A 16,435-nucleotide genomic window follows, 5' to 3' on the forward strand; every position below is an offset into this window, starting at 1 on the left:
GGGGGGGGGGGGCAGAAAAATGAATTCGAAATAAGAGTGGGAGGGGCGAATCGGGCAAACGTGATAAGGAGCTCCGAATTGGTCCTGCCCAACGAGAAGGCTAGATCGATTTCCTTCTTGTCCCTTTTGGTCCGACGTGCAGAAGTTGGAGCGTCCCACGTCAACTATACTCTTTGTTACCGGTGTTGGAGGCCCAGAGGGGTGGTTCTTGAGGAAATTGGCCGACGGTGACCCACGTCAATACAGTTCAACAGTTCACCCATAGACACACGGTTATATAGTGGTAGTAAACAGGAGTTTGGGAAATTTTCTGAGATGCTTTGTGGGAAAGAATATCCCGCAATGGGATTTGATTTCTAGCTCAAGTCAAGTTTGTTTACAACAGATTTGTGAGTTAGATCACGGGATGTACCACATTTGAGATTGTGTACTGGTGCAATCTGCTCACTCGAGCTGAATTGGTATTTCCCTCCGACATCAGAGATTAAAGAGGTTGCTGAAGAACAAGTGTAAGAGATTCAGAAGTTACATGAGGAGGTGGGAAAGAAGATCACTAAACAAAATCACAAGTACCAATCACAAGCGAACAAAACCAGGAAAAATGTGACTTTTCAAGCAGGAGACCTATTGTGAATTCGATTAAAGAAAGAAACGTTTCCCGTGGGAGCTTGTAGCAAACTTAAGCCAGAGCAGATGAACCTTTTAGGATTCTCAAGAAGCTGAACGATAATGTCTATAAGATCAACCTACTAAGGGACTACAATATCTCCGTTACCTTCAACACGTCAGATTTGATTATGTGCTATGAGGATCCAGAAACCTCGACTGATTCAGGGCACCCTCATGGGAGGGGGTTTGAATCAGCTATATTCTGCCGAGATCGATTCATATAAGGGCCAATGTGAGGCACCGAAGGAGAGCAAAATTTATTGCCTCAGGACTCCGCAGGGTGAGTTGCATGCGGAGTCCAATGAGAGGAGTTCAGTGGAACTGGGTCTCAATAAAATTTTTAAAAAGCTTAATTAACGTGACCAGGTCCAAATCATCGCAGAGCAAATTTAAAAGATGCATTTTTCGTGGAACCCGACCCGAATTTATCCCGTCCGAACGCTGAAACAGACAAAAAAGTCAATTTATGCTAGATTTGGTCAATACCTTTTTGTTCTTCGGCGGTTTTGGAGTGTTTCGTCTTCCTTTAATCGGTTTGCATTCGGTTTTCTTCCACCTTTGGATTCTTCGCTTTGGGTGTTCTCTATACGGACGACGGGAATAAAGAGAGTTGTGTGCTCAAAAAATCAAAGCTGTAGATGACATATAAAAAACTAATTTGTGATAGACAATAAAAATAAAAACAATAATTGAAAAGAAAATTTTTAAATGTGGACAATATGAATTTACAGATAAAAGAATTACAAACCACTTATGTAACCAAGTGGCTCATTCCGTTTTATTTTGATTGCAACAAAGTTCATTTGATCAATAGTATAATAACAAATGACTGCAAACCAGTTAAACAAAGAGAATGTCTGTACTTTCTCCCCAAATGCATAAAGCCCCGCGGGTATAACAAAATTGCTCGAGAGAAAGAATAAATTTGTTAGTAAAAATCTAAGAAATAGTTCCTCATAAGAATTGTAAAACTCTCCTAAAAACGTAGTCGCAACTTCATTTATTGTTCTCGCATCTACACGAGATGAGGGAGATTTCCTCCAACTAACCAATTCTCCTCTGTTGGGCATGCCTAACAATAACGCAACATGGTCGACGTGGAGTTTTATCAACTTCCCACCCATCACAAAAACTCTTATTTCATTATTCCAAAATCCCATGATATTTAGAGTCAACACATTATCTTGGGGATAAGGAGACATTTCAAAAAATTTACTGATACTTATTTCTCTTAAAAAATTCATGATCTTCTTGGGTACAATGTGTCTAATAGTATCGAGTGCTCCCATCACTATGGAAGGATGACATCTACAATTGAACGTTGTTTGCGTTCATATACCTACAATAACAAACATTAGGAAAGAAATATTATTTTATAGATAACAGTATTCATTCACACATTTTCAAATGACTCAATTGTTACTATTATATGTGTTATTGTCATATTACATATGCATTATTGTCGTGTTACATATGTGTTATTATTGTGTTATATGAGTGTTATCGTTCAATTATTATTGTGTTTTAAATGAGTTATTGTCGTGTCACATATGTGTTTTTGTTCAGCTATTGTTGTGTTACAGATGAGTTATTGTGTATTATTGCTGGGTTATATTATGTTATAGTTGTGTAACCGTTGTCTTATACTGTGTTATTATGGTGTTATTGTAGTGTTATAATGTGTTATGATTGTGTTATCTGTGTGTTATTATTGTGTTATCTTGTGTTATGATTGTGTTACCATTGTGTTATTATTGTGTTATTATTGTGTTACAATTATAACAACAAAACACAACAATAACACACAATAACAGATCTGTAACACATGTATAACTTAATTATAGTAGCATAACACAACAAAAACATATAATAACATATCTATAACACAATTATAACAACATAACACAACAATAACACACAATAACACATCTATAACTTATAATAACACACAATAACACATATATAACACATATAACACACTATAACACAATTATAAGAACATAACATAACAATAACACATCTATAACACATTTATAACACATATATAATACAATTATAACAACATAACACAACATTAACACATAATAACATATGTATAACACACAATAACACACAATAACACGACTATAACACGACTATAATACGAATATAACAATACTATAACATTAACTTTTTCTATAAAATAAAAATTGTAGCATATTGCCTCAACGACTTCGAGAGACCCTTCTTCTTCCGTACTGTTACAACCTTCTATTTTCCATTTTGTGTGCTAAAAAGAGAGAAAACAAATGACTTATTATTGCCGAACGACTAAGCACTAAGACTTATAATGACTATTGTGAAACCAATCTTTCGTTTCCAAGAGTCGTAACCAAAGAGCCTAAGAGAAACCGCAGTTCGAATGATGAAGCACTATTGCTGTCCGAATAGAGAACGCTCGAAGCAGCCGAAGTATCCGAAGGTGGAAGAAGGCCAAATGAGAATCGACGAAACGCTCCAAAACTGTCGAAGAACAAAAAGGTAGTGACCAAATCTAACTTAAAGTGACTTTTTATCTTTTTCAGCTTTCCGACGGGTTGAATTCGGCTCGGGTTTCACGAAAAGACGCATCTTTTAATTTTGCTCCGCTTTGATTTGGGTTGGGTCACGTTAATTAAGTTTTTTTTGAATTTTTATATACAGTGAGACCCAGTTCCACTTGGATTCCTCTCATTGGACTCAACATGCAACTCACTCGACGGAGTCCTGAGGCAATAAATTTTCGAAGGAAAGGGGCCTCCCCCCTTCTAGTTATCTATTCTATATACGTATTTTCCTTGTGTTAGGATTCAATTTTTATCTCAGTTTTTATGCCGTCAGCATTTCTTCCTTGCTAGGATTGTATCCGAAGACAGATGGTGTTCCAGTTGTTTCATGCTCCAAGATGATAATTACCTACCTATGTTTTTGCGCTTACCCCTTTCCCTGCTCTCTCTCCTTCGACCTGCGGCCTCCCTCTCGCTGTTCTTCCCTGTTGCATACACACACACACACACACGTGTATGTATGCATATTTGCATGTATGTCTGAATGCATCTATGCGTATGTATGGATGAATATATGCATGTATATATGTACACACACACACACACAAACACACAAACATACATACACACATAAAGACACAAACACACACTCACACTCACACTCACACTCACACTCACACTCACACTCACACACAAACATACATAGACACGCGTAGACACACACACATATACATATATACAAACATATGGACAAACAATCACACACACACACACACAAACTTACACAAACATACATACATACGTACATACGTACATACATACATACATATATGAATATTGGACTTACAATATATGGGGATTTTTTAAAAATAATTTTTAATCATTTTGGTGAGATTTTGTGGTGCAAGAATATTTAATAATATTGGCTTTTTATCTTTTCCAAATTTTGAGTATTACATCGGCTCATCCTGACCTCCTCCAATTTCAAGAATATTGCCAGCCTTATGCCGATGGAAATATTCGAATCTAATTTAAGAAACATTATTGCATGTCATTTTTTTTTTATATAATCTGCTTTTTTCAGAAATCTTTTCTACAGTTATGTTCAATTGATGATATATTTTGTTGTTGCAGCGGTATGTTGAGGCACAATGCTGCATTGCTTCTAATGACTACAAAGGTATATTATTTTAGGGAATCTATTTTGATCTTAATTCTATGCTGATTATTCTTTTCAAATATTTTGTAATGTAGAGGCCTAAAGAAACAATTTAGGTTCGACTTCAATTTTATGAGTATAAACACTTCGTGATTATTAGAGATTGAATAGGGCATGAAACGTTATTTATAATGAGCTTAGGAGGTTTTATCAAGTGAACATGCCATGAGGTAGTCTAAAATTTGCTTAAAGATATTCAAGCATGGTTGGTTGTTGAATAAAGTAGCATTGGGGTCTTGAGGGTGTTTATTTAAGGTACTTAATTTATTTGCGGAGAAGTTATTTTTGTGAACTGCACTTGTGACCTTTAGATTACATTGGATCCGATGACATTATTGCTCCAGGCTTGCTTTTTGTTTATATTGTAAGTTTCTTTCTTGTTTTTTATTAAAATTTTAAATGAATTTTTATAAGGTTTACTTCCTATTCACTGTAGATAGATCCATTTCATTAAAAATCTAAATTCAAGGTGTACATTTATCATCAAGCTCAAATGACTTAACCAATTGAAGTCGGTACATTTAATTGAAGTCCGTGCATTTAATAGACCAACAAAACATATCATTTGTTGGTATAGTTCATTCAAAATTGATTGTTCCAAGTTGATGACTCCTCTTAGATATCAATACTCTTGAATTTATGCTTTTAAGTTTGTGAAAATGCAATTGATTGAACTCGTTCAATAAGGCCATATTATAGGTAATTGGTGGCATATTTTTTAGATCTTTGTTTTTGTGTCAATTTCAGTGAATGTGGACTAAATCAATCTAGAATACCATGCATTGGCTAAGGGCACCCCTTGATAACAAATTATTTCCCGAGGTTAAGGTGGTAGACTTTGGAAGATGAGAACTTGTTAACATTTTAAGATTGGCTGCTAGGTAGCCAAATTGGTATTCTTTAGTTGAGACAAACCTATTGTGTGATTAGAGGACTCTTCCATTAAATGGATTGTCATCGAAATTTTAGGGAGCCTAGAAAATGTTTCCGCCCTTGGTAAGGAGACTATGGTGGAATGAAAAGTTATTGAAAGTTATTAATTAATAAAATTGTGCTTTTGAAATGGTGAAAAAAATTGTATACTATCTTGTTTTATTATAATTATATGAAATCTGGAAGACTTGCAACGAGTATAGTCAGCAAACGTAGAACTATAGTTTTTGATGATTTATGTTAGAATAGTTGAGATAACTAACAAGAGATTTAGAGACTTCAATTAAGTTAGATGTATAGGAAGTGAAGATAATAATATTTTGATTAAAGATGAATGCATTAATGGAAATAGGAATGCTATTTTTGAACATTTTAACCAGAATTTTAAGGAAGAAATTAATATGAAAAAATATATTGAACATTACAATAAAATAAAGTATAGATTGATCCAAAAAATTAAAATGAAATTAGCTTTAAAGAGGATGCATAAAGGTAAGATTTTAAGTTGGCATGAGATTCTTAATGAGATTTGGAGGAATAAAAGGTGCCCACAAAAAAAATTTAGATGTACTAGATCATTAGTGACAAAACATTTTTGTCGAGAAATGTTTGTGTTATAGTTGTTATGTTCACTTATAGTGTGTATTATGTCTTCAATATGAATAAGTATGAAAAAGCTTTATGTTGTATGTCAAGAAGAAGGCACACTAGTTTATGGTGCAACAACTAGGAACTTCACCAAGTTTTTCAAATTAGGCTCATGGATTCTATTTTAGTCCATTGAGTCCCCAAAAGATTGTTTATAAAGATAGGCATAAATGAATGCTTTACTCACATATATTTACAACTAAATTCAATGTTGATTGATGATTATAATCAGGGTAATTTAAACAGAGTAAGTTTGACATCTAGTGAGAAATTATAGAATACTCTAGTCCATAGAGTTGAATGAAACTTTTGTAAACCAACCAAGCTTTGTATCTCACGTGCGACACGTCTGCCTTTCACACTCGTAGAATACCTAATCGTTGGTTTCGCTATAATACCGGACCACGGATGCGATCGCGGGAGAATCAGAGTCCGAGTTTCTATTTCAGCCCATATTTTCTTTTCTTTTGATGTATTTCTTATTCTTTATTTTTTTTTTCTTATTTCCTATTTCTCTTATTTTTAATTAGGGTTTTTACTTGGAAGACTATTTATATGTTACTAATTTCTGTTTTGGGGGGCTTTTGCTATTGTTATTGTATTTAGAAATGTTTTCTCCTGATTTATACCTAGGGAGTGTTGTATCCTTTTTTTGTTACAAGTAATGTCCCTATATCTTGCCTAAGAAAAAGTGGTGGAAGTTCCTTGCCGCCTTAACATCACCAGTTTAATGTTTTCTCTATTGATTTCAGCTGGAACAATTGTCGATTGACACCTATCTCCACCCAAACGCCATCATACTCACAATTCCATCATCACTTCCCCACAAAACTCTAGATCGGTATCACCTGGTATTAGATCCTGAATTGTCCTATATTTTTTAGGATTTTGTCTTTCTTTTCCCAATTTAAACTTCAAAACAAATTCCCATCATACCCTGAACATTCCCACCCCAATTCCCAACCCTAACCTAATCTTAACCCTAAAAATTTTCAACCTCTAATTTTCTTTCCTCCAGAAACATTCCGCCTCGAAATCTACCCAAAAAATCTAAAGACCTGACCAATCTTGATTCACAATCCTACATCCGCCAAATACATGATTAGGAGGAATTGACACCATGTCTTTTATGAGAAATACCCAAAGAGGTGTTCATGAACTTTTTATGGAGGATATACAACAGGAAATCCTTCAAAAACATCAAAGACTTGCCGCCTTTGATAGAAGATAATCTGGAGAGGTCACTCGTAGCTACACCGGTGACTTGTTAGATCAAAAGGATGCAATGAATCTCTTTTCACCAGGCAATTTTTCAGTGATGAAGAATTTGTATCCTGAAGATTTGACATGAAATATCAGAGAAGCTAGAATTTTGAACTAAAGTTGAATTTATCAGATTTTGTTCGAATGGATCCAGATTAGTTTAAATTGCTTCAAACAATAGAATGAATTTTTTAATAAAAAGACATTGCCAGGACAAAATGGTTAAATTGCAGCCATCAAACTCAGGAAGAATATTTTCTTGTGGTGGGAGAACTTAAAGATTTTTTTATACAAGAAAAAAAAAATTACTACCCAGTATAAGATGAAACGAGAGATGTAGCGTAAGTACTTACGAGTTTATTTCAAGCATGATATGTTCTGGAGGCTTCATCAGTTTTAGCAATAAGATCTTTTAGTAGAGGAGTATAAAGCTGAGTTTGAGCAGTTTATGTTGAAGCGTGGGCTAGTAGATACCGAGGAGAAAATCATAGCTTGACATTTGAGGGGATTGAGATCTTCCATTGACAATGTGGTACGGTTACAATCCTATTGGACATTACAGGATGTTCAAACCCTAACTCAAATGTAGAGAGAAAACAATGAAGGGTGACCGCTATATCTTACACGTTAAGTTCATTCCCAAGATCTAACAACAGAAGTACCTCTAGTAGGGCATCCCAACCAACCCCGCCAGAGGAGAAATCAATTTAGAGTGGAGAACAGGTGGAGCCAACTAGTACTCCCAAATTTGTACTAACCAAGAAGTGCTTCAAGGGCCACAATTTTAGGTACAACGCATCAAATTGGCCAAACACGAGTATGGTCGATTCACCGAGCAAGTAGCAGTGAAAGAAATAGACCGTGACACAGGAGAGGATGAAGACTTCGGAGAGGAGTCCCAACTTTTAGTCGATGGGAAAGAGGCAGTAATTCAAATTGAGCCCATGAGAGAGTCTCCAACTGGTTTAACCTTGGTTGTTTTAGAATATAGAGAGTTCGAGGAGCTGATACTTGAATAAGGACAACCCTTGTTGAAGGAATTGTCATACATCATGACTGACAATTTATCTATTGGGTGGGTGCCACTGAAAGTGTTCCAACATGCCAAATAGTTCATTCTAGAATTAGCTCTTCCTGACAAATTTGTTTATCAAATGTGCTCAGTCGAGTACGGGAAGTGAGAGAAGCATATTACAAATTTAATGACTGTAGACTTGTTTTGTGAGAATACACTTCTATGTGTAATTCCAGCTCAGATTATACCAAAAACGAATGGATATTTATTTTATCAGGACAATATTTTGAAGGATTTATGTGTTTTGGAGTTGACTGAAATGAACGTGGACATAGATTTTGTAGTGAGACTGCCTCAGACACAACAATACGATGATTTTGTTGTGATGATGATAGATCGATTCTAGGCTCTATTAGCGAATAATGCGAAGCCCCGCCTACCCAAGGAGAATGACGCGACATACGTCAGCTTTTCATGACCGCTTAATACCCAACCACGAGTTTATTACATTAACGGACCGTAGACGCGAATGCAAGAGATTTAGCTGTCCAAATTTTTGTTTCTGCTCGAATTTTCTTTCTTTTTGATTATTTCTTATTCCTTTATTTTCTTTTTTCTTATTTCCTATTTTTCTTATTTTTAAGTTGGTTTTTGCTTAGGAGATTATTTATACGTTTTTAATTTTTGTTTTGGGGGGATTTTTGCTTATTGTTATTGTATTACAAATGTTTTTTTTTTTTGTTATTTATCCCTATGGAGTGTTTTAATCTATTTCTTACTGAGGAATAGGTGGTGGGAGCTCCTCGTCTACCTGAAAGCGCCGATTCAAAATTTTCTTTGCTAATTTCAATCAGAACAACCGCTGATTGACACCTATCTCTACTCAAACGTTGTCAAAACCTCACACTTCATTCTCTCGCTTTTTCACAACCAGCTAGCTCCCTCCAAAGTCAGCTTCCCAAATACCTTCTAGTCGCACTTGATCATTATTAGCATCGATATATGAAACTACTGTTGTGTTGAATTTCGATTTGAAGACCCATCAAGCAGCTGATTTAGCCCCGAAAGATGGTGGGGTAACCCCACCCCATCTCATATTTGGAGATTGAGTGAGGCACTCATCTCGTCATCCATAGTCTTTTTTTCGGAAAGAATTCTATAATGGTTTTTTGTAAATGAAAATAAGATGGTTGATACGGGAGAGTCCAACAATTCCAGGAGTCCTGTGATCCAACGCGATTCTCATGTATGTGGGACGCTAAGAGGGATCCATCCACTTGTAGCGGGGTTTCTTGATCGGGAATGTTCTGTCAATCTTTGTGGGCCTTTTTTAGAGTACTTTAATTTGAATTAGGTTTATTTCTACATGGGAGACAATTTATAGTTTGTATTTTTATTTTTTGAGGACTTTTTATTTTTATTTCTACATGGAGTTTTTATTTCTTTACATGGGAGACTATTTATACCCTATTTATGCTATTTAAATTGCTCGCTCTATTTTCTCTATTGGATTTAAGTGTTGTATTTGATATCTCTCCGAGGTGTGCTTGTAACTTAATTGGATTAAAGCGGTGATCTCTCTCAGACATCCAATGACTTCCTCTTTGAGTCGGCCACCTTATATTGTTTGACAATAGAAAGTAGCTATTGTTCCACAATATAGTTGTTGTCCAGCTGTTGGTTGCGTCGAGTTTTCATATGTCTTCCTACCTTTGTTACCCAATCTACAACTTACCTAACCTTTTTTGTGTCCTCTCACACCGTGTAGGATCCCTAAAATATTAGAGACCGAAAACCTCTAAATTTTTAGTGATTTGTTTTTCTTGCTGCCAAACCAAAATCTATATAACCTAATTAAATATCTCCACAAAGAAAAGAATCATGTCTTTCACATAGCCCTAATCCTAACCCTAACTCAAAACCACCATTTCCTTTTCATCCAAAATTTTAATTGGATGAATGTGACATCATGCCGCCAAGGAGAAACCTTCATTGAGGTGTTTAGAAGCTTACTATGGAGGATATCGACGAGAAATTTTCCAACTACAATAAAATCTTACGGCCTTTGAGAGGAGACAACCTGAAGGGGTCACTCATAACCACAACGGTGACTCACTAGATCGAGAAGAGTAAGTGAATTCCCTCCACCAAGAAGTTCCCATTGATGAAGAATCAATACCCTGATAATTTGGCATGCAAATTAAAGGAGAAGCTATAATTGTGTGGTGAAGATAATTGTCATATTTTATCAGTCATTTGGATTCAAATGAATTCATTGAGTATCTCCGAATAGTTTGAGTGCAAAGAATTTTCCCAAAACAAAAGAGTTAAATTTACAACCATCAAGTTAAGGAACAACTCTTCCTTATGGAGAATAATTTAAAGCTTCTTCGATAGCGAGAAATGAATGGTAAGATCACCACATGGTTTAAGATAAAAATGGAGAAGCAATGCAAATACCCCCCACCCACATTGCTGACATGATAGTTTCATGAAATTCTAAAACTTTCGTGAGAAAGATTTTTATGTGGGGAAGTATACTAATGAGTTTGATCAACTCTTAGTGAAATGCGAGTTGGTGGAACCATGGGAGCATACAACTATAAGATATCTTTGAAAACTAAAGTTATCAATTAATAATGTGGTGCAATTGTTATTTGTATTAGTTCCTACTCAGTATACAAATTCTAGCTTTGAAGATTGAGAACCAATAATATCACTGGTGACCACAATTGGCGTACATAACTCAACTCTAGGATAAGTTAATTAGATTACACCCATTGGAGCACCTAAACCGACCTAATCCAAGAAGAAATCAGTTCATAGTGGAGAATAAGTAGAAACCAATAGAGAAAACATTAAAGCTCTTCTAGTTACAACACTTATAGTTTACTACTTAGGTTGTCATTATTGAGTGAGTCTAGCATGCCATTATTTTAGATACAGATGAGAAAAATTTAAGCTCTTTCTATGGAGCAATCTAGATGCTAATTTCAGTTTAGTTCAACAGCAGTCTCCTAGATGGATGACCAGATAGGAGTGGTGAACCATAGTTTGAAAATTTACTTGAATGTTTTGTAGGAAAGAGCATCAAACAGTGGAATTTTGGTGTTTCTAGAGATGTAAAAGCCTCTCTTACCATGGTAGTGATGCGAGAGCGTCTCACTGTTCGGCGGGATTCTTGTATATGCAGAACGTTGTATGGGATCCATCTCAACTGTAGTGTGGCTTTCCCATTTAGGAAGCTTCCGCTTTCTTTGTGGGACTTTCTCTAATATAATTTTAATTGGATTAAGGCTTACTTTTTTTGGGGGAGACTATTTATAGATTATATGTTCTTTTTTGGGGGACTTTTGACGTAGTTTTTGTTTTTTGGAGAATCTTTTCTTTTTTTTTCTATTGGAGTGCTTATTCTTTGATTTCTCTCTGTGGTGTCATTGTAACCTGTTTTGGTTGAGGTCGTGATTTCTCTTGGACGTCCGACAACTTTCACTTTTAAGTGTTGTCTTCTGTTATTTGGCGGCAGAAATCAAATGTTTCTCTGCAACCTATCCATTTTCCAACCACAAGTTTCATCGGATTTCGTACGTCATGCTCCCGCTTTTATTACCCATCTTACAACCTACCATACCCTTTTATGTATTGTCCCACATAGTCTGGTAGCCCTAGAACGGTGTCAATTGTCAAATATTTTATAGTAGTGAATATGACAAGCAATTTGTTGTCCTTTCATATAGGGTTAATAGGTTGTATCAATGAAGGTATGTCAACATTAATAGCTTTTTTTAACTTTTGTGTATGCGCATCTTAGCATCCCCAACTAGTATGATAAGAGGGTGTATTTTATCAACCACTCAAGCGCATGCAATCACTCAATAATTCATCGTAGTCTCATTCTCACATCTTACAATTTTATAAAATATTTTTTCAATATATGTAATAAATGCGATCACTTTAAAATATCTATGATATTCATTTCAACATGATCAATTTATAAAACAGGCACATCCTGGTAAAATTGTAATTATAATCATTTTAAGTAACCATAATATTTAGTTTAGAAGAAACAAGATTATTATTGTATTTAAGAAACATGAGTTGCTTGAAACCTTCTTACACCTTTAGACTTTAGCTTCTATAATTTAATGCCTATAATAGTCTGAAAAACATAAATTTTAATCTAATTTTTTAGTTATGCTTATTTAACCTCTCTTATTATTTTGTATATTATTAATTATATCATTTAAATTTTAGATTTTAATTCTTTAAATTTAATTAAATTATTATTTTTCCAACTCTTAATAAAATACATGCCGCAAGCATTAATTTTCCTATTGCATTATTATTATTATTGTTGTTATTTGATGTTATATATATATATATATATATATATATATATATGTATTTATATTTGTGCTCATTTAAATAATTTTATTTTTACCTAAGTAATAGTATTCTACTTCAATATTCTAATTAAATTATATTTATGAGTGACAATGTATCATCATAATTTAATTTATACTCTTTTATTTTGATTTACTAATTATGATAATTGTTCTAATAATATTAATTGTTTAATACTAACTTGACTTTTAGTTATTTATCTAATACAAATCATATATTAGTTGCCATTAATATTTAAATTATTGCTCAACCTAAAATTTTAATTTGACTATTATCATTTTTAAATTTTATTAACTTTGAATATCATAAATTTATTGCTTAATTTAAAGCTTTGATGATAATTCTAGGTAAAATTAACTCAAGATTTTTCTGTGCAAATTTATCAAACATATAATCTTAAGTGAACAAGTTAAATTTAGTTTTTAACTAAACTAAATTAGCTTATAATCTTTAAAAAATTGTAACTAGCTTCTCTCTCTCTCTCTCTCGCTTTTGCTTGGTTCAACTCTGCACGATCGGCTCAAGCTCCCTCCATTTGACTGTACATGTTGTTCGACTAGCTCACCAACTAGCATGAACTCATGTCTCTGTCTTGGCCCACACTAGATCTGCACACGTCACTCTCGAAATCGATTTCTCCTTTCTACTCAGATATCCGACGTTCATTGTTCTAGGAAGCGAGCTTTGCTTGATGCCTAAATCGCATGCATGAGCCACTTACGTCATCTCCCTTCTTTGCGCATTCCACTTCCACTCTATCGTTGAGCCCGCCGCCTTTGTCTCCCATCTATTTCTTCCCACTGTACTTGTTCGGTTTGCACTGGAGTTACTCCTTCATCCTTGCCTCCCTTCTAAGTAATGGGAAATCCATCCCCTCCTCTTAGTCTCCCTGTGCAGTAACCAATTATCTTCTGTTACAGTATGTCAAGGCATTACACTTCATGCAATCAAAACTCATGAGCAAAGTTGAAAACATAATTTTTAGGTTAAAGGCTGTTAGGGAGTGGGGTGGAACTCAGTTGATAGTGTTGTGAAAAAATGAAGGCAATAAAACTAAAAATTGGAATGAGAAAAATCACAAAACAGTACCACACAAGAGACATAAATTAACATGGTTCGACAAATTACCTAGTTCACGAAGCTGCAGAGGATTTTATTGTTTGAAGATTACATAGCTTTAAGAAATAATTACTAGAACTCTAATCAACTTGTTCTCTCGTTCTTCCCTGTTCTCGTCGCCCACAAGCTTTCTTCCATGTCCTGTTGCTAGCAGTCTTCTTCTGTTTTGGTTGCACGCAGCTTCTTCTACTGGTGACCTCCTTTTTCTTCTGCGTTTCTCCGCCTGCGAGCACGTCTACATGAGTAGGTCATCAACTACTAGTCCAAGATTTGTTGTCGGTCGCTCAGAATTCTCTTTTTTTTCCTTGGGTTTGGATGAGAGAGAAGGTCCCTTAATAGCCGCGAAAAAGACAATAGGGTGGGATCCCTATTAGGAAGTGGTGGAAGTCTTGGATTTGAAAGGTGCTGGAGTTACAATCTTTCCAAAAACAAAGGAAAGATCGAATAAGGAATTATTCAAAAGCAATTCAAATAACTTCCATGGATGCTGAAACTTCCAATATGAGAAGTGGGCCTGGCTCCACAATACTCAACAAATCTCCCATTTGGAGGCCGGTGTACTGACTGCATCATTTTTTTCTTTAAACGTGATATCCTCCACCTCTACAACTCACAATCTCTGTTTTCAAGTTAGAAGACCAAGTGAAGTTGAGCAAGACCAACTGAAGTTGAACACAACTTCAGTTTCTCAATTGTAATACCCTTGGTTAGCATATCAACAGTGTTCTTGCTTCTACAAAGTTTCTCAAGTAGCAACTTTCAGTCATCTAACAATGATCGTATAAAGCGATACCTGATCTGAATGTGCTTAGTCCTAGATTGAAATATTGGATTTCTGGCAAGGAATATGACGCTCTGACTATCACTAAAGATAGTTCCATTTTGATTCTTCTTACCCAATTCTTCCAAGAAGCCTTGTAGTCATATCGTCTCTTTTGTTGTCTCTGACACTGCTATATACTTGACTTCTGTAATAGGCAAAGAAACTGACTTCTGTAAGCTAAAGCCCCATGATATTGCAATGCCACGAAGAGTATAAACATAACCTGTAGTACTCCTTTTGCTATCAATGTCTCCAGTTTGATCAACATCAACATAGCCCTGTACCTCTAAGCTCTTTCCTAAGAAACACAAACAAGTGCCTTAAGAGACTTTTAGGTTCCTCAAGATTCACTTCTTTGCTTTCCAAAGTTCCTTTCCTGGGTTACTCATGTATCTGCTCACAACTGCCACTGTATGAGCAATATCCAGTCTTGTGCAAACCATATCATACAAAGTGAACCAATGGTTGAAGCGTAGGAAACTTTACTCATGTTGTCTCGTTCCTCCTCTAACTTGGGTGACTAATTCTTGTTGAGACTGAAGTGACTTCTCAGAGGTGTGTCAATTGGTTTGACCTTGTTCATATTGAACTTGCTGAGCACATATTTCATATATTCTACCCGTGAAAGTCTCAACGTGCATCTGACCCTATCTCTGACAATTCTCATGCCAAGGATTTGTTTTGCAGCTCTGAAATCCTTCATTGCAAAATGCTCTGACATTTATTTCTTCATATTATTGATCTCATCAATACTGACTTCTGCAATAAGCATGTCATCGACATACAACAGTAAAATAATGTAAGAATTGTCAAAATGTCTGATATAACAGCAATGATTCGCTTGACACCTGTTGTATTTCACATTGTGCACAAATTTATCAAATTTTTTATACCAATGCCTAGGTGCTTGCTTTTGTCCATACAAGCTCTTTTTCAGTCTGCAAACTGAGTTTTCCTTTTCCCGTACTACAAACCTCTCAGGCTGGTGCATGTAGATGTGTTCTTAAAGTTCTCCATAAAAAAACTGTCTTCACATCTAACTGCTCAAGAAATAAATTTTCAGTGAAAACCATAGACAGTACCATCTTGATGGTTGTGAGCTTCACCACCGAAGAAAATATATCAGAATAATTGTCCTGGCTCTGCTAAAAGCTTTTTATAATAATTTTAGTCTTGTATCTCTTACTGTCATCATGCTCACTTTTCACCTGATACACTTATTTGTTCTGTAATGTTTTCTTTGGTAAAAGTTCTGTCAGCTCCCATGTCTAATTTTCTAGGAAGAAATTCATCTCTTCTTTCATAGTCAGCTCTCACTTGCTAAAATGTTCATCTTGCAGAGTTTCTTTATATGTCTGCGGTTCTCCACCATCTGTCAACAAAGTGTAGTTCAAGGTAGGTGAGTAACGCTGAGGAGAACGTCTATTCCTGACTAACTTGCAAATTGTAGCTGTAGGGGTGGACGACTCTGAAACTGACTGCGGAACAATAGAAATGGGTGCACCAGACCCACTCTCCTTATCACTTTCATCACTGCCCTGCACTGTGAACTCTGGTAGATCATCAAACCTTACCAACTCGGATTCCTGAGGAGTTACTTCAGAAAATGTACTGGACTTGTTCTTTTACATACTCTTCTCATTAAAAATCACATTTCTGTTTCTTATGATTATCAGATTCTGATCGTCCCAAAAATGATAACCAAACGCCTCGTTTCCATAACCGATGAAATAACATTTATTGGACTTAGTCTCAAGTTTGCTACGAGCATCAAAATTAATAATAATATAAAAAAGTACCAAAAGTTTTAAGATGAG

The 16,435-nt window shown here is 35.3% G+C and overlaps 1 protein-coding gene across 4 annotated transcripts in view; it reads left to right on the plus strand.

The window, feature by feature from the left end:
• Positions 1-16,435, plus strand: part of LOC110023594 (anaphase-promoting complex subunit 7) — a 70,753-nt gene that overhangs the window by 39,349 nt on the left and 14,969 nt on the right. For all 4 annotated transcript variants that reach the window (XM_020723090.1, XM_020723094.1, XM_020723084.1 and 1 more), the window contains one exon: positions 4,329-4,374. In XM_020723090.1, the coding sequence (XP_020578749.1) occupies positions 4,329-4,374 (46 nt within the window). The remainder of the gene's footprint in view (positions 1-4,328; positions 4,375-16,435) is intronic.

Source organism: Phalaenopsis equestris, unplaced genomic scaffold (genome assembly GCF_001263595.1).
Source record: "Phalaenopsis equestris unplaced genomic scaffold, ASM126359v1 Scaffold000002, whole genome shotgun sequence".
NCBI classification, from domain to species: domain Eukaryota; kingdom Viridiplantae; phylum Streptophyta; class Magnoliopsida; order Asparagales; family Orchidaceae; genus Phalaenopsis; species Phalaenopsis equestris.